Source organism: Vipera ursinii (assembly GCF_947247035.1).
Source record: "Vipera ursinii genome assembly, chromosome: Z".
NCBI lineage: Eukaryota > Metazoa > Chordata > Lepidosauria > Squamata > Viperidae > Vipera > Vipera ursinii.
In genome coordinates this window covers 82,305,020-82,331,628 of record NC_139517.1, presented here as the reverse complement: position 1 = coordinate 82,331,628, position 26,609 = coordinate 82,305,020, and the positions used below count along the sequence as shown (strand labels likewise).

The window sequence follows — 26,609 nt, the reverse complement described above, 5'->3', positions numbered from 1 at the left end:
GAAAATTTGCAAGTCTGGTTTTATTTACTGGGTGACTCCTCCTCCAATTGATCATGAAAAAAATACATGCCTAAAGTTTTGTAAGAATTTTCTTTTTGGAATATACAGCAAAACTTTGATTAGAGTGTTGATTTAAATGTTTTAAATGAATTAAAAGTTCAAATAGATTTATTTAAAGGAAGATTCATAAAAATAAAAGGATCCTTTCTCATTGAAAAATTCATTTTGTTAATACTTTGACTTTGAAGTTGGATGCCAAAATGCATCAGATGGTTACATTAAAAGCAATGATGGATAAGTGAGTGCAGTTTTTAAACTATTTAACTCTGTAATGGATCAGAAGGTGTTAATGAAGAAGAACAAGCCCTACTGAATAAAAGTGAAAATGGACTTATAGTTGGATTTAAAAATTACAGGTTACAAGTAAGAGATGGAAATAATAGATGAAATCAGATGATAGTTTAAAAATGTAAATTGATATATGATATATAAATAGTAAATCAGAACAGCAATGTGGATTATTTTTATGCATTGGATTTGCAAAATTGATCAAATAGAGTTGCCATACAGAAATTACAAAAGGGTTCAGACAATGAAGACATGAATTTGGAGAAAAGAGATAAAAAGAGGGATTGGGACTGACTATTTAAAGAGAGGAAATTGGAGAAATTGTTTAAATAGAAATAGAGATATAAAATATATAAGGAAGGATTCAAATTTGAAATAATAAACTTAGTAAAACTTACATTGGTTTTTATAACAATTAATGGGCTGCTATTTTGGTGATTTTTAATGATTATTTTTGGTAATGTTTAATTTTTTTTACTGGGATTGGACTTTATTATTTGAGGAGAGGAAATTTGTTTAAATAGAAAAGAAGATGTAAATATAAAAGGAAGGAATCAAAGTGGGTGTAATAGTTTGTTATGTAATACTTAAGTTATTTCTCATAAGTTCCTACTGAATTTTCTGCTGAATAATATGAAGAGATGAGGATTTAGAAACAGGCTCCAAACTTTAAAATGGCTTATCTCATAAAACAGTAATTAAATCCTGTTTAAGCATCATACTAAATGTTTGTTATAAATACATATAAATTAAGTTCAGACATTCTTTAAATAATAATTTGAGTCCCCACTTATTCTGAATAAAACATGAAGTGTTTTAAATGCTGAACATCTTAAACTTGAAAATGCTTCAATTCCTCTGAATATAAGGCCCACATTTCAAATAATAAGGAAAAAAATCCATAATTGTGGAAGTATCCTTTTGAATACTATACCTTTTTAATCTCAGATTTCAAATTACATGGATTACTCTGCTGACTGAATAAAGATTTCTTGAATCTCTCGACAATTCTTCTTTTCAAATTGCAATGCAGAGTTGGTGGCAGCTGTTTGAAAATGCAGAAAACATTTGTCATAGCACTTTATACTTTTGTATGTTAACAAAAACAGCATAATTAACCAATCTAAACTAACAAAGCAACAAGAAAAACAGCAGGTAACTTTTCTAGATGGAAAAAAATATTTTATACTATTTAGCATGTATTTACCTTCCTATTACTTCTGATTTATTAAGTACAATGCACCATTCAAAGCATTTCATGTATACAAGGTCACTAATCCCATGAACTATTGCAAGTTATATATCTTAGTATCACTGCTCCTATTTCTCTGGACTAAACAGCAGCAACTTTTTCATGGTTGCCTAATAGAGCAACAGTAAAACTGTGGAGTTTCAGGCAACTATAAAATGTACGAAGTACAAAAGTACTTTTAAATGCAAAATATCCAATGTACAAACTGATACAAGAAATTATAACTATCTGATAATAGAATTCTTTAGAATAGAATTCTTTATTGGCCAAGTGTGGTTGGACACACAAGGAATTTGTTTCCGGTGCATAAGCTCTCAGTGTACATACAAGTAATAGTGGTAATCATGATCATATACAACATGAAAATACATTCATCATAAATTGTGAAATACAACACTTCATCATAAATCATAAAATGCAACACTTAGTGATAGTCATAGAGTACTAGCTAAGCAAACAACATAAATCATACTAGGGTACCAAAAAAACCCCACAATATAAATTGTAAGATACAAGCAACAAGTTATAGTCATAAGAAGATAAGGATAGATAATAGGAAAGATGAGGAGTATCATAGTAATACACTTTATTATTTTGACATTGTTGTATGAATTAGTTGTTAAGCAGAGTGATGGCTTGAAGAAAAAAACTAACCTTATGTCTAGTCATTCTGGTGTGCAATGCCCTGTGGCGTCGTATTGAGGGAAGAAGTTGAAATAGTTTATGTACAGGATGTGAGGGGTCTGTAAGTATTTTCACAGGTCTTTCTTGCTCGTGCAGTATACAGGTCCTCAGCGGAAGGCAGGCTGGTAGTAATTGTTTTTTCTGCAGTTCTAACTATTCATTGAAGTCTGTGTCTGTCTTGTTTGGTTGCAGTTCTAAACCAGACAGTTATAGAGGTCCAAATGACAGACTCATTAATTCCTTTGTAGAACTATCAGCAGCTCCTTGGGTAGTCTGAGCTTTCTGAGTTGGCGCAGGAAGAGTATTCTTTGTTGTGCTTTTTTGATGATATTTTTGATGTTAAGTGTCCATTTTAAATCTTGAGATATTATAGAACCCAGAAACTTGAAGGTCTCTACTGTTGATACTGTGTTGTCTAGTATTGTAAGAGGTTGTAGAATTTAATTTAATTTAATTTAATTTAATTTAATAATATTTCTATACCACCCTTCTCCCTGAGGACTCAGGGTGGTTCACAGGGCAAAAGTAAAATACAAAATACAAACATTAAAAATAGATTAAATGATTGCCCAAGTTAAAACAATTAATATACAATTATAAAACCCCAAAGATAAAATTAAAAATACAAAAAATAAAAAACCCCACCAATCCCCATCAGGCTAGGCTGGCTTGTACAAACAAAAACGTCTTGAGATCGCGACGAAAGGAGCGAAGATCGGGCACCATCCGGAGCTCTACCGGTAACTGATTCCACAGCTCCGGAGCGCCCACAGAGAAGGATCTCCCCCTGGGGGCCACCAATCGACATTCTCTGATCGGTGACACCCTGAGGAGGCCCTCTCTGTGGGCACGCACAGGGCGCAGGGAGCTTGATGCCAGCAGCAGATGTTCCCTAAGGTACTCCGGCCCCATGCCATGGAGGGCTTTGAACACCATTACCAGTACCTTGAATAGTAGGGTTTCTCCTAAAGTCTACTATCATTTCTATAGTTTTGAGTGTGTTCAACTCAAGATTGTTCCAGCCACACCACAAGGCATGGTTCAAACTCCCATCTGAATGCTGATTCATTGTTGTCTTGAATGAGGCCAATCATTGTTGTATCATCTGCAAACTTCAGTGCTTTAACAGAGGGATATTTTGAGATGCAGTCATTGGTATGTAGAGAAAGGTGGAGAGAGCATACAGCCCTGGGGAGGGGGCTGTGCTAATTGTACAAGTATCTGATGTGATTTTGCCTAGCTTCACTTGCTGCTTCCTGTCTGATAGAAAGCTTATGATCCTCTTACAGGTGTGGTCAGGCATGGCTAGCTGATTTGGTTTAGTGAGAAGAACATCTGGAATGTTAGGATTGAATGCCAAACTGAAATCTACAAACAGGACCCTTGCATAGATCTTTGGAGATTCAAGATGTTGTAGAATATAGTGCAGAGCCATATTAACAGCATCATCTACTGATCTATTTGCTCAGTAGGCAAATCGCAAGGGGTCTAATAGTGGATCTGTGATGGTTTTCAGGTGGGCCAGCACTAACCTTTCAAAGGTTTTCATAACTATGGATGTCAGAGCAACCAGTCTGTAGTCGTTCAGTTCTTTGATGGAGGATTTCTTTGGCACTGGGATGATAGTACAGCATTTGAAGCAAGAAGGAACATAGCACATCTCTAGTGGTTTATTAAAGATTCGGGTGAAGATGGGGGCCAATTGATCAGCACAAGTTTTCAAACAAGAAGGAGTTATCTTATGTGGGCCTGGTGCTATTCCAGGCTTTTGTTTGTGAAATAGACCTTACACATCATTTTCTGTGATCACCAAAGCCGGGGGACTCAAGGGGATGGGGTCAGTTGTAGGAGGTATGGCTGTTCTTGGTGTATCTGAGATGGGGATGGTGCAGCTAGGTGACAGTGGTTTCCTCTCAAACCTACAGTAAAATACATTCAGGTCATCTGCCAGCTGTCAATTTCCTTCAGCATGGAGAGAAGATTTGCTGTAGCTGGTGATATTTTTAAGAGTTTTCCACATATTTGCTGGATCATTTACTGAGAATTGATTCCTTAGCTTTTCAGAGTAGCTTCTTTTTGCTGCTCTAATCTCCCTTGTTAATATATTTCTGGCTTGACTGTACAGTATTCTTTTTTCCTGTAGGCTTCCTCTTTGGTATGACGTAATTGCTTGAGTTTAGTTGTGAACCAAGGCTTATTGTAACTGTATATTCGCAAGTTCCTGGTTGGTACACACATAGATCTTCACAAAAGTTAACATATGATGTTACAGTATCTGTAAGTTCATCCAAGTCTGCAGAGGTATCTTCAAAAACTTTCCAATCAGTGCAGTCAAAGCAAGCCTGTGGTTTTAGCTTTGCCTCCTCAGTCCAAGTCTTCACTGATTTAATTGTTGGTTTTGTGGTTTTCACCCTTTGTCTATAAACAAGTATAAGGTGAATCATACAATGATCAGAGTGTCCCATAGCTGCTTGTGGAAAAGACTGATAAGCATCTTTTAGTGTTGTGTAGCAGTGGTCTAATGTATTCTTGCCTCTAGTGCACAGATCTGCAACCCGCGGCTCCGGAGCCGCATGCGGCTCTTTCAGCCGTCTCCTGCGGCTCCCGGTCCTCTGCCATATGCAGCCCCCCCAAAAAAAAGTGGGACTAAAAAAGTTCAACCAATCAATTCAAATATGCAGGGTAGGTGCATATCTCGCCTTGGCTCCACTCTTCAGTCAAACCCTGTTCTGCACATGCACGCATGTATGTACACATATGCGCACATATTTTTTGCGGCTCCCAGTTTTTCCTTTTGTGAGGGAACCAGTTCCGAGTGGCTCTTTCACTGTTTCAGGTTGCTGACCCCTGCTCTAGTTAGACAGTTGACATGCTGAAAGTATTTTGGTAGCTCTTGGCTTAAGTTAGCATTGTTGAAATCACCTAGCACAATGAGGAGTGAATCAGGATATTTTTCTTCAGCCCATATAATCTGATCAGCTAGAGTTCATAATGCATTGTTTACACAAGCTTGTGGCGAAATGTACACAGCAATTAGTAGGAACGAGGAAAACTCTTGTGCAGAATAAAATGGTTTAGTGAATCATGTGTAGTGCTAAATAAGTGACAGCCCACAAAAATAGAACAAATTATACTGTCTTGCACATTTTCCTTTCTGAAAGACAGCAATTTGTTCATAAAATTTTCCTTGTTTTCTTAGACCTCTGTATCCTCATTCCACTATCTTTCTAATCAACAGCAAATCAATTTAACCCTTTCAGAATAAATTCCAACTGAAACAAGTACCTGTAATAATATACTAAAGCATTCTTTCTGTCTCTTAGCAGATCTGGGTTTGAACACTGGCTAGTATGGATATGCACGCTCTTTTTCAAGGGCAGTGTGTACAGAGCAGAACATGGGGCCCAACTAGTTATTTCTAGATAAACAGTACCAGCTATTCTTTCTATTCCTTTGTTTTTCAAACCAGCATACTTACCCATAGCAAACCAACCTCTCCAACTTCAGTTCCACTGGATAAGGCATGCTATCTTATTAGGAAAAAGCTATTAGTTTTTTGTATGAGTGTCTATGATGACCAATTGCACAGATATTCGCTAAATACATGTACTACCATTTCTCTTTGTTTTTTTTAAAGCTTTATGGATACCTTAAACTATACACCCACACTATAAAACATCACTGAACAAGCCTTGTTTTTGTATAGCTTTTCCAGAGCCCATAACACACTAATACCCCTTGATCATGCTCATATTCTGACTTGATGGAACAATCTGCGGAGAGGGGGAATGCCTACAAAAATCACGACGTTTTCTCCACATCTTCTCATAAAGTGGAGAGATTGGAGCAAAGGTATTACAAGAGAATAAACAGGCATACAAGGGGGAATAAATACACCAAGATGTTTGCTTAGCATGGTTGCAGATGATGGCACAAGCATATTACTCTCTGTGTGTATTTCCCATTGTGTGCCTGCTTACTCTTTTGTAATGCCTTCCTCTTCAATCTCTCTGCTTTGTAAAGAAGAAAAAAAATCATCAGGTCAAACACGGAATAATATGTACTAACAGTAATGGTGAGGAACATCACTATTGTAACTCTAAATAGTTGCTGAACGAGGCATTTGTGAGGACTACATGTATATCAACGTATTTTTAAAGTAGCTCTTCAACAGATTAATTGAAGTTAATTTAATATTTAATGCCAAGATAGCTTCCTTCTCTAGAATACTAAGTTTCCCCCGAAACAAGTCAGGGCCTTTTTTATTTCTACAAAAGAGGCATCAGGTCTTATTTTCAGGGGATGTCTTACTCACCTCCGGAACCAACAGCCCCACCTAGCTGGTCCACTTCTTCTGGGGCCGAAGGAGCAGTTTCATTCTGCAGCTGCATTCTGGTCTGCATTTTGCAGTCACCAGAACACCTCTGCAGCCACGTACCAAGCAATGGATTCAAACCATAGCTCGGTCCTTGGCTGTATAGGTCTTGAAGAATAGAGCTATGGATTGAGTCCACAGCTTGGTTCTTGACTGCCCAGGCCTTCCAGAAAGCCCTGTGACTGAGAAATGCAGGCCTGGTTGCAGAAGATGCCACAGAAGTATACAGGCAAGGAGAGGCCTGGCTGCCAGGTAACTGGGTATGGGGTATGTGGAATAGATCCACACCCCTACCCCTGCCCTAGTTTGACTTTTAAGGGTGTGCCTTGCCCCAAACCTAGGGCTTATTTTTGGGGCAGGGCTTATATTAGCCCCCCACACACCCAAAATCAAGCTAGGGCTTATTTTCAGGGTAGGGCTTACTTTCGGGGAAACATGGTAATAATGGACTCTATTATGTGAAATTAAAAGAAGGAAAAGGCCAGTCCATGTTCCTTTAAATTGAAATAGATATCCCCACATAAATGATTGCCCTAAAATCAAGGAAGCTAGGGCTAACACTAATAGACTTGAGCTGCAAAATCTGAACAATCATTAGATGGCAGCAAAGATTTCTTTGCTGCTGGTTAGTGATCATTTAGATTTCTGAAGGCAACAATGTTGTTCTGAATTACCTAGTTCCCTGTGTCTGAACTATTCTCAAACTGTTTGGGTTCTGGATTGCCTGGTCCCCAATTAGGCAGTTTTTTGGATTTTGTTTTTTCTACATTATAGCTAGCCCCGAATAAGGGTGACAAAAATTCTAGAATATAATATAAACACACACATTTTTAAAAGTGTTATTTTATGAAGTAAAATTCTTCATAATTTTTATTGCTTGAACACAAGGCTATAAAACATCCAGTATGATGTTTGAATCTCATCATAGAAGAAAGACAGGTTACTAATGAGCATATTAATTGCAGTGTTTTTAAGGTTCTTTAAAACTCAATTTGTAATAGTTGTTTTTCCCCTCCATGATCTGCATACATGCTATAGCTTCTGGAAATAGAAACCCTTTATTTGTTTATATTATGAGACACAAAATGGTGTACATTCATATTTTGTCATAGTCATCTTAAACCATTAGAGAAACCTCCTTAACTTAGCTATAGCTTCATCATTTTTTTAAAAAAACATTGTATGAGAATTGGAAACTCCAGAGGATGCTGGAGGAAATGGATGATCTGGACCCTTTTCAGTTAGGTTTCAGGCCAAGATATGCTTTTCAGTTAGGTTTCAGGCCAAGATATGCTTTGATCACAAACTGCTTTGATCACATTTATGATCTCTGGCAGTAGCAGGATGGAAGTGGTGCATCCATCCTTGCTCTTCTTCACCTCTCAGTGGCTTTCAATACCATCAACCATGGTATCATTTTGGGCTGACTTACGAGCCCTGTGGGGATGGCATAGTCTTGCACTACTTCACCTCCTCCCTTTAAGACAGGTCCCAGAAGGAAGAGTCTTGCATGGAAAGTCCAAATGAGCACGCAGTCATGGGGTTGGTTAATACCATGAAAGACCTCCTTTTGCCTTTGTCAATAATTTTTTACCAGAGTTAATTGTTCTTGCCTCTTTATCATCACCTGAGCACATTGGGCTACAAGCATAGCCCACAATTTTCAGTCCGTAGCCACAGTCCCTGCATCCTTCCAATTAAAATGGATGTTTTTCAGATCTTCCTGAAATGTTTGGCACATAAATAAGTTTATAATCTTTAAAAAGTTTAAATTTAAGGTTTTAACTTTAACATTTAAATTTTTATATACTGTTTTATATTTCAGTGTTTTACTGTATACTTCCCAGAGTCCCTCTTTGAGGAGATGGGTGGTTTAGAAATGTGAAAAATAAGGTATTTATACAAGTGATTTTGTGTTTCAATGCATATTTTTAAAAAGAGTCCATTCCCCTTTTCTATTATGCCTACACAGAGAGAGCAACAATTCCCCAGTAAACAGATTTGAGACATGTTTGTCTCGTGCAGAAAAAGAACTTTTAGATGGGTTTATAATGTGGAGTCCTTGGTGCTCTCTGAGTTTCATTGGTTGCTTGCAGATGTTTCATTACCTTACTAGGTAGTATCAAGTTACCTAATCAAGTAATGAAACATCTACATGCAAACAGCCAAGCTCAGAAAACATCAAGGGCTTCACTGTTCAACTCTGAGCTATGTGTATTCTCTTTTGTTGTGTTTATGTCTTAGGGATCTAAGACTTGAAGCACCTTCAATACAAAAATTACTGTTTGAGGCCAAACTTGATTTCAAAGTTGAAAACTGAAGCTTTATTTTTGCTAAAATTTAGTGCTGGTGTGTTTGCTTTCAATGCCAGTGCTTAATTCAAGATTACATAATACAGGAAATAACTGCTTCATAGTTATGATAACTAGTTTCATATTTATTTTATTTATTTTATTGCATTTATATACCGCCCTTTCCCTGAGGACTCAGGGCGGTTTACAGGGAGTTAAAAATCAAGCATACAAAAGTTAAAAACCAATTTAAAAAATATTAAATCAACCCTGTATTATTAAAAACCCCAATTAAAATAATTTTCTCCTCAGCCTGGGCCCGAGAGCTCATAGAGTAAGGATATAGTAAGGATAAGAGGATTTAATTATATGTAATTTATGGAGAGATTCTTGTTGCTGTATTTTGCTTTGGGTTACAAGCTGCTTCCTTTAACAATTGCTCAAGGTTATTTATCAAATACTGAACATATATACATACATACAAAAGCATAATGTAGTGGCAAAAAGAGTTTCCGTTTTATATAGGGACATTTCAGAGTAAATAAAGGACTCAGGAGATTGGTTCCCTCTGAATGAAATTGAATAAAGTTGTCTCAGTGACTGGATTTTAATTCCTGCTCTGTTTTCAAGATTTAGATGAGTGGAAATAAGGAAAGAGGTTTACATAATTGTTTTTTAAAAAGCTTACATGATTTCTCTCAAGGTCTGAATGAAACCTGTTGCCATGGAGACAGAATGGAGAAAGGATGTTAGAAGTCCAGAAATGACAATGAGAACTCTTCCCTTATGCACTCCAGCTTAGCTTTCTATGCTTATCAGAAAGTCTATAGAAAAGGATATGAGGAAATATTTGAAGACTCTGGCAATTGGTCAACAATCTTTTCTAATTCCATGTTATCATATTAAAACCAACTAAGAAGTGCAAAAACCTTATTTCAATCAATTTCACTGAAACCACATATGCAATAAATAGCGATCAATAGGTGTGTTTATTTCAGAACTCTCTAAAGAAATCTGCCTATACTGGGAATAAAAAAAGACGAATTGCTTTCCCTTCATTTAAATGTAGAATCCAAAACTGCAAAAGAATTCCAGCATTTTTCCCTAGAAACTTACATTGATGCACTCCTGTTCAGTCATATCCATCTACAAAGTTAGCAGATGTTTTTCCTACCCCTCAGTCTAAAATCCTTCAGTGGAGCTTTGCATCAGACATTAGCCTGAAGACCAAATGCAAAATTGAGCACTCAGCACAGTTTTTGCTTCTATTTAAATGAGAAAAAAATCAGGATAATGAAGAACACACAATCTTCATTATAGCAACAGCACAGAGATTGTAGGAAAAGGCTACAATTCTGCATACTAGATGGTTAAATCTAATTCTATTGTTGGAAATAGCAATGACTGGAAAAATAGGCCTCATTTGAGTGCTGGGGGAAAATAATATTTTAAAAATAAGGATTATATAAGAATTTCTGTACATATTTTCAGAAATTTAATACACTGCTTCAATGGTTTATTTGAAGAAATCCTTTTATTTTTCACTCATGAAATTTCACTAATCAAAGAATAAGATTTTCATTTCTCAGATTCAAATTTATGCCAACAAATAACAATAGCACTTAGCAATAGCACTTATACTTATATACCACTTCATAGTGTCTTACAGCCCTCTCTAAGCTGTTTACAGAGTCAGCATATTGCCCCCAACAATATGGGTCTTCATTTTATCGACCTAAGAAGGATGGAAGTCCGATGAGGATCGAAGGAATTGAACTCTTGACAATGTGAGCAATGTTAGCCTGGAATACTGCATTCTAACCACTGTACCACCACCTGTTTTTATGGCTTAATGAATAGCAAGTTTTGCCAAATGGAATTGATATATTTAACTTTTTTTTAGTTAAAGGCAGTGGTGGGATTCAGTTGGTTTGCACTACTCCGGCAGAACCGGTAGCTAATTTTTTGTTGCCTGGTCCTAGAATGGACTTTTGGAAGCGGCATCTACACAGAGAACCGGCTGTTCACATATTTGAATCCCACCATTGGTTAAAGAGTGTTAATTCCCATTACTTTGGAAGGTACTGAATTCTCCTTCTTCTCCTTCTCCTTCTTCTATATCTTCACATAACAAGATATAAATTTGTCCTATCAATCTCTTCATTTTGCTTTACCCCCATGAATAAGATAACCTTCAGTAATCCTTGCTTATTTTGATTTTTCTCTTAAGTTAGTAGCAATCTGAGCAGTTTTAATATTTGTGGAATCTGATACACTCTCCCAACTGTTCTAATGCTGGAATAGTCAGGTGAACTGCAGGAGTAGGGGGAGCCCCTATTGGCCATTTCAGGTTGCTGCAAGCATTCTCCATACTATCAGGCAAGTGACCCCAATTGACACATGATCCATGCAATAGAGGAGTTGCCTAATTTAGTTGTATAAAATATCTTCCTTTACTGGGCAGACTTCCAGCCAATAATTAACTGTTGGGTGGTTACTTTTGATGACAGGTGTAGCAATCTTTTAGAAGAAGCATGTGGCAAAGCATACCAGATATTTTAGAGGCAGAATAGCTTTCAGGAATGGATACAGAAATGTTTATGCAGATAGAGTTTCCTATTGTTAAGTAAACTTAAATTTTAATAATGTTATGAGTCAATGTATAGCATTATGTCTGATTTTGCAAATGAAGCTTTTAATTATTTATATATTTTTCTCTTTTTTATTCTTTTTACATATAAGAATTTTGTTTTTGTTTAAAAAAACACAGAATATTATTAAATAACAAACCACATTTCATCCATTCAAAAGAGGGAGGCTGATAAAATTTGCTAAAATAGCAAACAGGTTTAGGTAGAAACAGGGAAAGAAAGAAATCTTGCAACAAGTGATAAGATGCCTGAACAATGAATATGTCATTAACAAAAGAAAGTACAAGAATACTGAGTAAGGTCATCACAAAATGTCAAAGATGAAGTTAATAAGTGGCAAATAAAAAATAAAGATGGGAGGCATAAATATAGAGTGCCAATAAATATAGATGTACTACTTAATTTTGGAGTAAATTGAATACAATTTAGCCCATTTTTACTTAATGCTCACTGCGCTAAATGAGATTTATCTTCAAAGTTAATTCAGAAGTGCAGTTAAGTAGGGTAACAGAGGTATGCCAAAATAAAAAGGATTATATTGAAGAGACCTGGCAGAAAATACCAACAATGAATGTATATAACAATTTCAATTTTTTTCTGATTTCTCTTTTTTAGATTTCTAAGATTCTGGAGAATTAAGAAAGGTATGTAAGAAAGCTGTATACATGATTTCTTCAAGACATACTCATTTTAGTTTGTAAATTTTTGTAAAATATATTTATCTAATGCAGAGTCTCCTTTGAAACAAGTTCAATTCCTTATGTCATTGTGGATATGCCAATACAATTTTCTTGGCAACAGTATCAAGTAGTTTGCCACTGTCTTTTTTAAGGTGTTTTTTTTTTGGGGGGGGGGAATACTATATAGACTTCCTGTCTTTAAAATAATCTAATCTTCAGCCCTGGGATTTCCTGGTATCTCCCATTCAACTTACTAAGTAGATCTAATTTTGTTTAACTTTTCAATATAGCTAAGACTGGCTAGGTGCTGCCCCCTAGCCAGGCTTTGTTTAATATATACATTTTTAAGGGTGAAATTGCATGGTAAAAATCTAGAAAATATGCTTTTTAAATAACTAATTATTTATTTATACTTTGGTTTGAAATTGAGAAATGTTCCCATTTTGATGCAAAGATACAGATTAGTGTTTTTAACCAGATGTGTAGCTTTCCTATGTCATTATTGTTTTCTCTAGCTTTGTCATTCATCATATTTTATGTACTGTTAATATTTTATTTTTGTAATTAATACATATATACATATACATCACACACACACACATTACAGAATCATCCTTTTCAATAATAAAGTCAGTGGACTGACAGCCTATCAATTTGAAAAAAGAGCTATCAAATAAGAAAGAAATTATTTATATAGGCTTAGATATGTTAGGTTGTAATTTCCATGATCCCAGAATTTATAAATTTGTAGTGCATTCATCTATTCATGTGGAGAAAACTAGTCTTTTCATGAAAAGCCCTTGTAACTCAGAAAATAAAAAGTAGCATTCATACATAGAAATACCATGTGCCAAAGTAGTCAATCAAAAATAAGTGAGCTTCTTGAATAAACAAGAAGTGTGGAGGTAAGAAAAATAAATAAGAAAAACTGGCCTACACAGTTATTATGGAGAAAAATAGATTAGATATAAAGAAACACAAACTGTGAGATTAGAAATATATTTTTTCCTAAAAGTAATTGGAATGTAAAAGAGAATGTATGGGAATATAAAGGAATACATGTCAAATAAAAATGTAGCATAGTTTGCAAAGCTTTGAAGAGCAGGATGGATGGGACAATAGGAGGATCCAGTGAAATTATGAGATCTGTTTTACAAGGCTCTTGATACAGACTGCTGAACTCTTCTGATTCCCCTGATATCCACTTATATAAACTTTAAGTTTCTTTAATCTTTCAGAACAAATTTAGACTGCATGTATAGGGAAGAAAGAGAGTTTATTTTGCCACTCCTATTGATTAAAGGAAATTATAGTAACCTTTGAGAAAGAATATTCATATTTCACTTTAGCACTTACAAATACTAAATTAGGTAGACACTCCTAAAAATTATAATGGTTTCTGCATATCTAGGTATTCCAAATGACTTGATAAGGATGGAAAAATCCAGCAGCTTTCAGGAATCATCAACTATTGAAAGCTGTGCACAGTTGCTTACATTTCTAACTATTCAAAGAATCCTTCAGGGTTATTGCTACAGCCTGGCTTCCTGCTGACTGTTCATATATCTATATAAAACCCCAAAGGCAAGTATGATGATCAGGAGAAGCTAGAAATAGAACACAGTTTATTTTCCCATATAACCAGTGCTTTTTTTGTAAAAGAAAAAGGTTCCGGAACTCACACATGTCATACAACCTGACTTGCCTAACCTACAAGGTTCCATCCAAAAAAGGTGCCGGAACTCCGTTCTGAGCGTTCTATGAGAAAAAAAGCCCTGCATATAACAATAGCAATAGCACCTAGACTTATATACTGCTCCATAGTGCTTTGCAGCAAGCACTCTCTCAGCAGTTTACAATGTCAGAATATTGCCCCCAACAATCTGGGTCCTTATTTTACTGACCTTAGAAGGATAAAAAGCTAAGTCAACCTTCAGCCTTGTCATGATCGAACTCCAGGCTGTGGGAAAATTTAGTCTGCAATACTGCATTCTAACCATTGTGCCACCAGGACTCTATATAGAAAGTATTCTCCTACTGAAAGTATTCCTAAGGAGAGGGGAGGGGATGAGGTTTACTGGGCTTCCACTAGATATATCATAAATTACCAGAAAAATCGAGATAGGCAGCTCCGAAATTTGAAGAGCTCTTATTTTAACAAAGGGAAATGCAGGCTGTTAAATCTGAATTGGATTGAGCAGTATTTGCACTCCTGAAGACTTGTTAACTGGAGAATGGATGAAAGTCTTCCAAGTGGAATTTGGCAAGCATAGGGAAACTTGTTAAAAATGTAGAGGAAGAAATACTGCAATACTGAGCTATTTAATACAGATTGCCCTGCTAAGAATCAGATTATGAAAGATTAAAAATTTTATCAGTCGAAGAAGCCTGTCAGCCTAACTCACAGATGGAAAATGACCAACAGTACTTGCAACCCTTCCTTTAAGTCTAAATGAGAATCTAAGTATGGTTAAGAAATAGATTGATGTACCTATGTGCATGTATCAGAAGCTGGAAGAAGAGATCAACATAAAAAATTACGACTTGAAAAGAAAACAGTGGGCAAGAACAAGGAATAACCCCCAGCCATCTATATTGCTATACTTCTGGAAGCCTGATATCTATTCTCACTGTTTCCCCCGGATTCTCAAAGTAATAGTCCTGGACCTCACATCCCATTTGCAGAATCAAATTTTACCCCCAAGATTAAACAATATATATATTAGCTGGGGGCAGAGAAACCATTGTTATACCTATTAAGCAACACAATTGGTCTGTATTAAAATAATAACAGTAAAAATACCTGAGTGATGTAAATAATTTTGTGCAGCTGAATTAGAATCTGTTGAATAGGATCACTGATCTGACGTACCTTCCGTTGCGACACAGCAATCCCAGCTGATGCTGCAAAAGATAATGTTACAGTCAGCAATGAAAATAAATTTGCTGCTTTCAGTATTTTTCTCAAAGACAGATGCAGAAGCCAGAAAAGTGGGGGAAAAGAACAGAAGGACATTTGGAATTTGCAAATTGTAATCTAGTATCTTTCTTCTTGTAACAACACTATTAATAGAGAGTTATTGAATTTTAAATATAAAACATTTTCCATGCTTTAGTTCTGTTGAAATATTTATGGAGCAAAAGCAAAATAACGTTTTTTTAAAAGTTCAATAAAATTAGATGTAGGGTATACAAAGGCTGTCAAATCGTAAGTTATGTGCTTTTCAACCTTCTCTAGTAGGAAAAGATAAAACTCATTTTCAGCTTTCAAAACCTGAATAAGATTATTTTAGGTGTATTCTACAACCAGACATAAAAATCTATAAAAATAGTTCAACTTTATTCATAATATTATCAAGAACTAAGCAAATTTAAATTTTCATTTCCTTTCTGACTCAGTATCACAGAATATGAACATATGGTACAAGATGGTAAAATATTTTTCTTTTTATAAGACAATTAAAATAGCAACTCCTGCATACTTTCTCAACTTAAACGATAAATATATGTAAAAAATGGGGCAATATCTGCAGTGTCTGCATAACAGCATCGTTACAAGACTAGTTTATCTGCTAAGCTTGTAAGCCGCCCTGAGTCTTCGGAGAAGGGCGGGATATAAATGGAATTAAAATAAAAAATAAAAACAATCTTCCTGTATTGTTGTGTTTGTAATATAACAAAATCGCCATTATTGGGCCTGCAATATATATGCATATTTATGATTTTTGTCCTAGTCTGCCCCTTTATTCAAGGTATATTCAAAGTCAGGCCCCATAGACAATCACAGTATGTTCTATTGATTCTCTTTTTTCCCCAGAGAAAATATTACCAAACTTAGTAAATGTTCAAATGTCATGCATCAAACAAGAAAATGGCCATCAATCTAAACACTTAATATAATGAATATGATAATCTATTAAGCCTAACTTTTCATACACTTTCTATTATTATTATCGTTGGTTGTATTCAGTTTTAATCTTATATTAGTGGTGCAGAATCAGGGCTGCAAGATAAGTGGCCATACTGTCATATATATATATATATATATATATTACAGTGTCAAAATATTTGAAAATTAACAATTTACAGACATCTCTGAGTACAGAATTTACTGTTAAAATAGATGTTGCTTTCAATATTTTATTATGTATTATTATCATGATGCAGGTACCTAATCTTACTTCTTGCTCTGAAGTCACCTGGTCTAGAAAGATACAAGAGATTTTTCACAAGATCATACACAAGGATGGTACATACACTCAAGGGAGCCAACCAGCAGTGGTTTCTCATCTCTTTTCAGATTTACATTAAAAGCCTCCATACATATAATCTACCTTTAATTGAATTATTGGACATATAAGCACAAATATAGTGACCTGCTGATGTGAATGATTGGGGAAGGAAAAAAATACTGCCCTCAAGATGTAAATACATGAGGATCTGTCAGCCTTATAAGATAGAACAGGGCTTTTCAACCAGTGGTACGGGTACCACCTGTGGTACATTGGCACCTAGCAGGTGGTACATGACTATCCTAGAAAAGTGGTAGCAGGGGAGGGGAATGAGCTGAACCGGTAGCAGAACCGGTGAGCAAGAGATGGCTGGAGCTGCAGGGCTGTCAGGGCTCAGCGGAAGCACTAGGATCAGCATCAGGCTCCAGCTGGAGCTCGGCGCTGATCCTGGTGCTTCTGCTGAGCCCTAAAGAAGTGCCGATCAGCTGGAATGTTGCAGCATCTCCAGGGTCTTATGATTTACATTCAGATGCTTGGCAACTGATTCATATTTATGATGGTCACAGTGTCCCAGGGTCATCTGAAGTGACCAAAACCTGCTGCAACCACCTAGAGGATGGGGGGGAGTAAAAACCAGACACCAGCACCCCTGCCCCACCCCTGCTGCCAATCCTCAACAGAAATGTTCACAACAATGAAAACGTCGGACAGGAGGAAGAGTGCCACCGGGCGGGCAGGCAGGTGTCTTGCTCGGCTGTGGCACTTTTTTCAGTGCCATTGTAACTTCGTACAGTCACTAAGCGAACTGTTGTAAGTCAAGGACTACCTGTACTTCATCACTTTTTTCCTTTTTTTTTTTCTTTTGGTCATCAAGTTTTTGACACCTTGCTAGGCGACTGGGGGTATTCGGATGTTGCCATATCCTAAAAGTGGTACAATGGATGAAAAGGTTGAAAAGCCCTGAGATAGAACAAGCTAAGAAACAAATACTATGTAGACCTACAGCTACTTTCATTTGTATTTATTTTATTAATATTTATTATTTTATTAATAAATGCTATTTATTAGTATTTTCTTTCATTAGAGTTAGATATAAAACCATGCCTCCAGAAAAGATGGCCACTCGCAGCTGATCGTGGAGATCGAGGGGAGCGAGTTTGGCATGGGGTCCTGCATGGGGCTGTTGCTCTCTAGCCCGCATGGGTGACAGGACCCTCCGAGGCTTCAGTGGAGCCCATATGAGCGCTGGAGATGACGACGGGGCGGTGCTAGAGGGGGCGGCGAGGCGGCAGGGTGGCAAAGCTCCCGGACATTAAATAGCCGAACGGGACGGCTCGGTCAGGCAGGCCGGTGACTTACAACGGCCGGCAGCGGCCAGCGGCATCCCACGGCAGCCTGTAAAGCGGCCGATGATGCGGCATGCGGCTTATGTTGGTGCGTTCGGGCCAGCAGAAGACATACAATGGCCGGCGGTAGCTGGTGGCATCTTGCGGCGGCCTGCAAATCAGCCGGTAAACGGCCTACTATGGCGTGCGGCGTGCGGTGGGTTTTGGGTTGCAGTTTGGGCACTTGGTCTCTAAAAGGTTTGCCACCACTGGTATAAAGCATTTTCTTTCTTGTGGAAAAAACAATAATGTTCTGTGTACTTGGGAAATTTGTAATATGCATGAAGTGCCGTAATCTGCCATCTGCAGATCTGTAATCTTTGACCACTGCCATCTTACCTAATGTACACCATCTTCTTGCTTCCACGGCTGGCTCAGTATGCCCATCCTAGCCCTTTGTGGGGCAGCTGCTGCCCACACAAGGCTTTTTTCCCCCCAAAACATGCACAGTGGTTTCCTTGCGAAACCTGGGAAAGATGGCATCATATGACCAGAAGCTGTTTTGTAAAAGGTCTGGACAAGCATGCCTTATCAACAGTGGGAGCAAGAAGATGACAAAAGTCAGCTGGAATAATGGGATGTACAGTAGGATTGCTGGAGCCTCAGAATGCAGCATGGCGAGGGTGACTACAGCTGGGCTATGGCAGTTGTGGATTGTGCTGAGGAAATTGGTTTCTTGGGAAATTGGGATGCTGTGAGCTTCCTGCGGTGCTGTGGCTTTGCGCTGCATTGTTATGACAACTGGGGCTTCCAGGGAAAGCTGAGGCTTCTTGATGCAGCTCAGAGGCTTTCTGCAGCCTCAGAGCCATAGTGCACCAAGCAGCCCCTGAGCTGCAGCATGGTAAAAAGCCTCATAATTGCACGTTCTGGGGGTATTTGCTGTAAGATAGGGTTACAGGGCAGCCAAAAGATAGGGATGGGTAGGGGATATTGAACAATTATTTACTGTTCCTGTCTCAATTTTTCCTTTGTCCACCTAGTATCTTCATTCCATTTTTAATTGGACTGCTCCAGTTAAACTTGGAAACCATTCTTTGTCCCATCTTTTTCTATACTGTAAGATTCCAAGTGTCTGAGAAGTTAGAGATTTCTATGTATTCTTATTTATGCAAGACTTTTTCTTCAATACATATGTCACTTTTTATAACTTTTTTGTAAACCTATGTTCTATTCATAACTCGCTTAATGGGGAAGTGATACTTTTAAGTACTACCATGGTCTTTCAGATTGCGCAGAATCACAGCAGGAAGGCTATGAGATTTCCACCCTGTCACTAACGAATCCTCTATTTTCTTAACGTGAGCCCTGAACATGAACGAAGGTGCTTTCAGAAGCAGATCAAGGGGCAGCAAAGCTGAAGAAATAAAAGAAAAAACTGCATGTGAAACTAACACATTTTAAAAATAAGTTTAGAAGAAATTCAAGATGGAAATCCTTTCAAAAATAGCGGCAGAAGTAAAATTACCGGGTCTTGGTCTGAATCCTGGAATTCCAGTGTAATCTCTGCAAAAATAGAAAGGGCATTAAGCAAGAACAATCTTTCAAATAATAATTGTCTGAGAAATTTAGCATATAAAATGTAACAATGCATGGAAAGAAAATCACCTGGGGGTCTTATGTACAACGACTCCAATTTTAACAAAAGTTTACAAAGGATCCCACATACATTATCCATCTTTCTTATCATGTAGTCAGTGGGTTAGGATGCTGAGCTTGTCAATCAGAAGGTCAGCAGTTTGGAGGGTCGAATCCCGAGTGCCGCGTAACAGAGTGAGCGCCTGTTACTCATCCCAGCTTCTGCCAACCCTAGCAGTTCGAAAGCACGTAAAAATGCAAGTAGAAAAATAGGGACCACTACAGTGGGAAGGTAACAGCGTTCCATGCACCTTTGGCATCTAGTCATGCCAGCCACATGACCACGGAGACGTCCTTGGACAAATGCTGGCTCTTCGGCTTTGAAACGGAGATGAGCACCGGCCCCTAGAGTTGGAAACGACTAGCACACATGTGCGGGGAAACCTTTACCTTTACCTTTTTTACACATCTTTAAAGATTGTCTGAAAAAACTGTTCTAGTTTTTGTGCAATCCTAAGCATAGAACTTCTCTGCTATTCCTTAAAGCAGCCCTTCCTTTTTCCTGTTTCTGAGCAAATCTAAAAAAGGTACTTGCTTCAAAAGTTGTATTAACTTTTCTGTACTAAACCTATGTAGTTCTCTGTAAAATGCTGACACCAAAAATGCATGTTCATGCTATTTAACATTTTAGTTAGCACCACCACATGTAGTCCCTAAACTTTTAGATGTGGCAATAATGTTTATTTTAAAAAAATTCTGATACAAAGAGAACAGCTTTAAATACACAATTGTGGAGTTATCATTTTAACTATACTTTTAGTTTAGTTTAAATGCAAATTATATAAGATCAGATTTAGTTGTCTCCTAGGAGCACTTAAGTTCTTTGGAGAAAGTGTTTTCCAGCATAATGCGGGTAGCCCTTGGACAATAAAATGGTGTATATTTCTATTCTGAATGGACCTTGAAGAAGAACATGACAAGTCTTTTCACAATGGATAAAAATATGTATCACAATTACCATAATAAAATTTTGTAATAACCATTTCTGCTTCTATTATTTTAAGACATTTATTACACTGAAACAATAAAAATAAATCTGACTGGGATTTGTTTTGTGAAGGATTTTTTTAAACATATGAGCATCATTTTATACTTTATATGTATTATTGCTACATGATTTTATATGTTGCTAAATTGCTAATGTTTCAGTTATTTTGAAAATTATATTCTTTGAAAAATTCAATACTGCTGTACTCCAGATTCAAGATGAATTCAAAATAGAAGAGGCAAACAATTTACATTTGTAAAATAAGATTTCAAACTTGCCTTGCCTGAGGCTGTCTTTCATAAGCACTTAAGCTGTGTTTTATACCTGTAAGAAAAGTAATAAATGTATATGAGTATGCAAACATTTTAAATTTATAAAATACTTTGCTTCTAACATTTGTACCCTACCATAGTAATTTTTAAAAATATATAAAATAAAATAAAAGACAATAAAATAAAAGACAACTTTAAATACAAAAAGTGTCAAGATGGAAACAGAATGTAAATACCACATTTTAATCACATTTGATGAAGCATAGGAATATTCTACTTGCCAGCCATATAATTTGTTAGAGGGGTCGTGGTGGCCTAGTGGTTAAGACACTGAGCTTGTCAAATGGAAGGTTGGCAATTCAAGACCCAAGTAATGTGTGACAGGGTGGCTCCTATTCTTGCCCCAGCTTCTGCCAACCTAGAAGTTTGAAAGCATGCAAATGCGAGTAGATAAATAGGTACCACTTCTATAGGAATGTAATAGCTTTTCATGTGCCACGGCATACAGTCATGCCAGCCATATGACTACAGAAGCATTTTTGGACAAAATCAGCTCCCTTGGCTAGGAAACGGAGATAAGCACCCCCCTCTAGAGTCGGGCATGTTTGGACAGGGTAAACCTTTACCTTTAAATCTATCAGATGCAATAATTGTATCTAATTTCTTGTTACTGCATTTTTACTGTATATACTGTGGAATAAGAGAGCATACTATTTTCTTGTCTACTATAAATGTTTTCTGGGTCAGAGCTTAAAGTAGACAAATCTACTTTCATACAGAAGGAAAAAGAAAAAAAACATTCACATACTCTCCATTCCAATCTTTCTCTCAGCCTTGTTATTAGGAATTAGCTTACGAAAGAATAAAGTACTTCACTCACCCAAAATATAGTCAAGAGAAATATGCGGTGAGGGAAATTACAGGCTAAAAGATTTGGCATGTGTAGGGTCCCTTCCTGCCATACACGGTATATTATTTTTCTGCTAAAAATGAAGCCTTAAGCAGTAAAGGTAGTCCTCGATTTATGACCATAATTGGCACTGGAATTTCCATCATTAAACAAGTGATGAATGTTAAATGAGTCATGCCTGATATTTCAAACTTTTTATGATAGTTATGAAACAAAACACTGCAGTTGTTAAGTGAATTATGTGGCCATTAAGAAAATCTGACTTCCCCCATTGACTTTAGTTGTTGGAAATGTGCTAGGAAGATTCCAAATAGTAATTGTATGATCCCAGGACACTGCTACTATTGTAAATACATACTGGTTGCCAAGCACACTAATTTGGATCACATGACTGTGAGGCTGCTGCCACAATTATAAGTGTGAGGACCATATATAAGTCACTTTTCTTCAGTGCCGCTGTAATTGTTGCTAAACAAATGGTTGTAAGTCAAGGACTATCTGTATATGCTTTAGGGATTTATGTTTTCCTTTTTCTTATCATTTCCAGAATTAGCATGTAACATGAATAATAAATATCTGTTGTATTTTAACTGGAAAAATCTGAAAATCTAGACATCTATTAATAAGGAGGTTTGGTTGAAGAGCAGTCAGATTGAAAAGTTTTTCACAGGGCATATCCCTATTTATAATGTTATTTGAATCTTCTCAAAAGAAATTAAGATTAAAAGCTCAAATTTTACAAATCCCCTACAAGAATTAATATTCCAAAAAGTATATAATTATATAGAAAAAAGATAAGATTTAGATATAATGAGTAATCATGAATAGCTGAAGTCATAAAGCTTCCAATCTTCTTATGATTAAGTCAGGGATCAAATGTAAGGGTTCTTTGATATTAATTTCATCTATAAGAATTTATTTCATACAATTATTCATTTTTGAAAAATATAACATACATCAAGGATAAACATACTGTATATCATAACAGTAAAGATACATATCAAATGTATCTTTGTTACGGAGAATGTGTGATGCAATTCAGATGATTAAAGGCCTGGAGACAAAAAACATGAAGAATGATTGAAAGAATTGAGTATGGTCAGTCTAGAGAAAAGAAGGACTAGGGATGACATGATACAGTATTCTAGTAATTGAGGGGCTGCCACAAAGAAAAGGGGGTCAACTTATTCTCCAAAGCACCTGAAGGCCAGACAAGAAACAATGGATTGAAACTAATCAAGGAGAGAAGCAACCTGGAATTAAGGAAAAACTTCCTCAGAGTCAAGACGATTAACCAGTGGAATAGCTTTTGCCTTCAGAAATTGTAGGTGCTTCATCACTGGAGATTTTTAAGAAAAGACTGGACAGCCACCTATCTGAAATGGTACAGGTCTTCTGCTTGACCATGGGTTGGACTAGAAGACCTCCAAGGTCCCTTCCAGCTCTATTCTGATTGATTGAGTCACTTATCTTAATGTTCATCTTTCCTTTTTACAATACAGATCATGCTTTTTCAAACATAAAAATTCTTTAAATTTAATACTTATTCAGTTTATTTATGCCATTTTTAAAAAGACTGGAAATATGTAAATATTGCTTTCATATTTCACATTGTAGATCAGTTTATTTATAATTTAACATGCTTACAAGCATGTGCAAAAACTTCTCTGAAGACAGCCCATGAGGAAAGCTTTGCGACATATAACATCTCCCAGCTTCACCTAAAGCAGATAGAAGACCATGCTATCAAATGTGCATTAGTTAAATTTGAAGCTTTTTACACCCCATTAATTTGATTATGGATGATTATTTAGCTAAATCCCTAATTTTTAAATCAAGTTCTTTTGTTTTTGGCTTGCGATTGTCTCATTTGTCTTTCCAAATTTATTCTGAAACTGCAGGATCATTATTATGTTTTCATTTATGATCCATGTGTGCGATCTTATTACCTATTCAGATAATATAGTGAAGTTTTTGTCATTACTAATAGCTTCCAATTAACAATATCAACAATTCAAAAATATTCTTAAAGGAACTTACCAAATGCTGACTCTTTAAGGGGACTTGAACTAGAACTGCTAGATTGATCTGAGATATCCAATTCTTCATCTAATTCTGAGAAGACATCTTTGTAGAAACAAAAGCAGAAATTAACCCTTCTCTGCAATTCTGATCAGGAATACTAAACATTTCTTGTTTAACCTTACCTTTTTCTGTGTTTTCTAAAACACAGTTATCATCTGACAGGGTCTCATCTTTCTCTTCATCTTTTCCAGAAAACTGATGGAAGTTTTCAGATAGAATGTCAGTATTTTCAGAAAATTCACTTTTTAAACTAGCAGTTCCACTACTACTGCTACTGAGACTTGACTTTTCATAATGTTCCTGCAAAATAATACAAACAATTCTTTAAGAATATAAATAATTTGGTCTGACAGCACAAGACTATGAAATTCACACTAAATGGCATCCAAATTTCACAAATATTCCTTAGATATTTCAGTTGTTAAAAATTATGGTAATCAAGCTTCTTTCTACCAGCTGGGAAAGACACTCTCATGAATAAATTTTCAAAGAAACAAATTGTAATAAGGATTATTATATAAAAACTATCAAACCATTATGAAAGAAATGGGTCAGCTCTATGTCAAACTCAAGGCCAGTTTATAGTAAATCAAGGTTCAAATTTTGCCTCTCTTTGTCCTACTTGTTTGTGGCAATGGCAATGGCCTTCCTTCCACTCTTTGGAGTAGGATGTACAGTTTCTATTTTTCATTTTTAAACACATTTCAAGCAGTGTTGGAAATACTATATGACTTACATCATATGTTCAGGAGGTGATGACTAGTTTTTTTTATTATAGTTGTGATGCTACCTGCCTTGAAAGAGGTGGTGATATCCTATCTCCTGAAGAAACCATCATTTATTTGATAATTTTTATCTACAGTATTCTCCAATCTTCTCTTTAAAAAAAAAGTTGAGAAAATGATACTGATTGAATTCCATTCAGTCCTAAAGGAAGCGGCTTTTCTAAATCCATTTCACTTGGAGCTGAAACCTATTATAGTTTGGCTGCTCCAATGTGGGATATTACAGTGCTTGTTCCATTGTATTAGTATCTATAGGAAATCATTAGAAGAGGTCATTCATTGCTTTGGAGTGAACTATCATCAGTATGTTGATGACAATCAGCTGTACATCTCCACCCCACACAGGGCTGAAGATGCTATGGAACCAGTGGCTGGAGGTTGTTAAGAGCCCATGGGTGAAACAATCTCAGTCTAAACCTCATCAAAACAGAGTTGCTATTGCTCATTAAATACCATAGTTTTCTAGACCAGTAGTTGCTCCTGATATGATTGTACTTCTCTTGAAAAAACTAGTCTGTGATTTGGAGCTCATCCTGGACTTTTGCCAGGTTGCCAAACAGGCCTTGGCCCAATTTTATTGAAACATCAATTATAGTCATACCTTGACCATAAGAGCCTTGGTGGAGCAGTGGGCTAATGCCTCCTTAAGTAACACCAGCTGCCTGCAATTAGTGCATGTTCGCGTCCCACCAGGCTCAAGGTTGACTCAGCCTTCCATCCTTCCGAGGTAGGTAAAATGAGGACCCCAGATTGTTGGGGGCAATAAGCTGACTTTGTAATAATGCCGCTTGGGTGTGTGTGTGTGTGAAAGCCCTAATAAGCAGGCATATACATAGAATGAAGGCTACTGCTAAGCTTGTAAGCCGCCCTGAGTCTTCGGAGAAGGGCGGGATATAAATGGAATTAAAATAAATAAAATAAAATAAAATAAATAAATGAAGTCTTTGTGACTCATGCCTGATGTAATGAAATGTGTGCATTACCTCAGGGGATGAGGGGAAGAGATGCTTCTTAGGATATTGGACAAAGAGTGCCCCATCAATGATCAAGCAGTTAAAAATGGCAGCGGGAAGTTTGTACCTTTAGACTTACAATATTCTGTTAATGTAGCCTTACAATAAAATAGAATTATTTCATCTAATCATGTTTCCTGTCTAGTTAACTTGGAAGGGCTGACACGTGGCCATTTCCTATTTAAAAAACTGCAATGTGCATTATCTGGAGTTAACTTGAAGATGATTCAGTAGTTGCAATATCTAGCAGCCAGATTATTAATCAGGGTAGATATTCTTGAAGAATAAAACTTATTTTGAATCAATTCACTGGCTTCCAAGCCCAATTAACATGCTGTTTATTGTCTATAAAATCATACATATATGTCTCAGGGACTCTCTTACCAAACATTATTCTGTCGTTTACACTTCCTAGAAACCACATCACAATGATCAATCTATCCCTAACCTGTTCTTTCAAGTTTTCCAATGGTATACCTGTTGTATTGTAACTGAATTCATCTGCCTTTGTTGCTAGTCAGTCCCTTGTTTGCTATCCTTCTACCTTTCCCAGCATTAGAACTGGGTATTTCTAAGTATTGATGCACACACTGTGGAGCATGCTACTCCAAAACTGTACCTGGCCCATCCCTCTTTTTTTCTGGAGAGTCTTTAAAGCACTTGTTTCCTTCCAAAAGAGGGACTGCTCATTTTACAGCTCTGCAAGTCAAAGGATTAATTGTAAATCACAACAGTCAGTGAAGAAAGCCTTGCATCTCCCAAAGGTCCATCCTACATTCAAAAAGGAATCCTAGCAACTGAAGTATCATAGTTATAGAATGCTCTTCCAAGACTGACAGTTATTAGAACTGGCTTATTTGTTATGACAGCCAGCTCTAATGTTTGGTTATTTAATTCCAATATTGGAATGATGTTAACGATCTCTTCGATAGTTAACATTATACTAAGGGGACTGTTCGCTATGATCTGGATTTAGAATCTCAAACTCCTATAAAGTAGCAGTAAATGAATAATTGGAATTAT

At 36.5% G+C, this 26,609-nt stretch overlaps 1 protein-coding gene across 1 annotated transcript in view; it reads right to left on the bottom strand.

Annotated features, from left to right (window-relative positions):
* The window catches only part of NEK10 (NIMA related kinase 10), a 126,442-nt gene that overhangs the window by 10,300 nt on the left and 89,533 nt on the right, over positions 1-26,609 (bottom strand). Inside the window, exons 28-34 of the mRNA XM_083376121.1 lie at positions 23,911-24,088; positions 23,744-23,830; positions 20,800-20,845; positions 19,364-19,401; positions 19,112-19,252; positions 15,085-15,185; positions 1,283-1,393 (exon numbers count right to left, since the gene is read on the bottom strand). Coding sequence (XP_083232247.1) covers positions 1,283-1,393; positions 15,085-15,185; positions 19,112-19,252; positions 19,364-19,401; positions 20,800-20,845; positions 23,744-23,830; positions 23,911-24,088 — 702 coding nt within the window. The remainder of the gene's footprint in view (positions 1-1,282; positions 1,394-15,084; positions 15,186-19,111; positions 19,253-19,363; positions 19,402-20,799; positions 20,846-23,743; positions 23,831-23,910; positions 24,089-26,609) is intronic.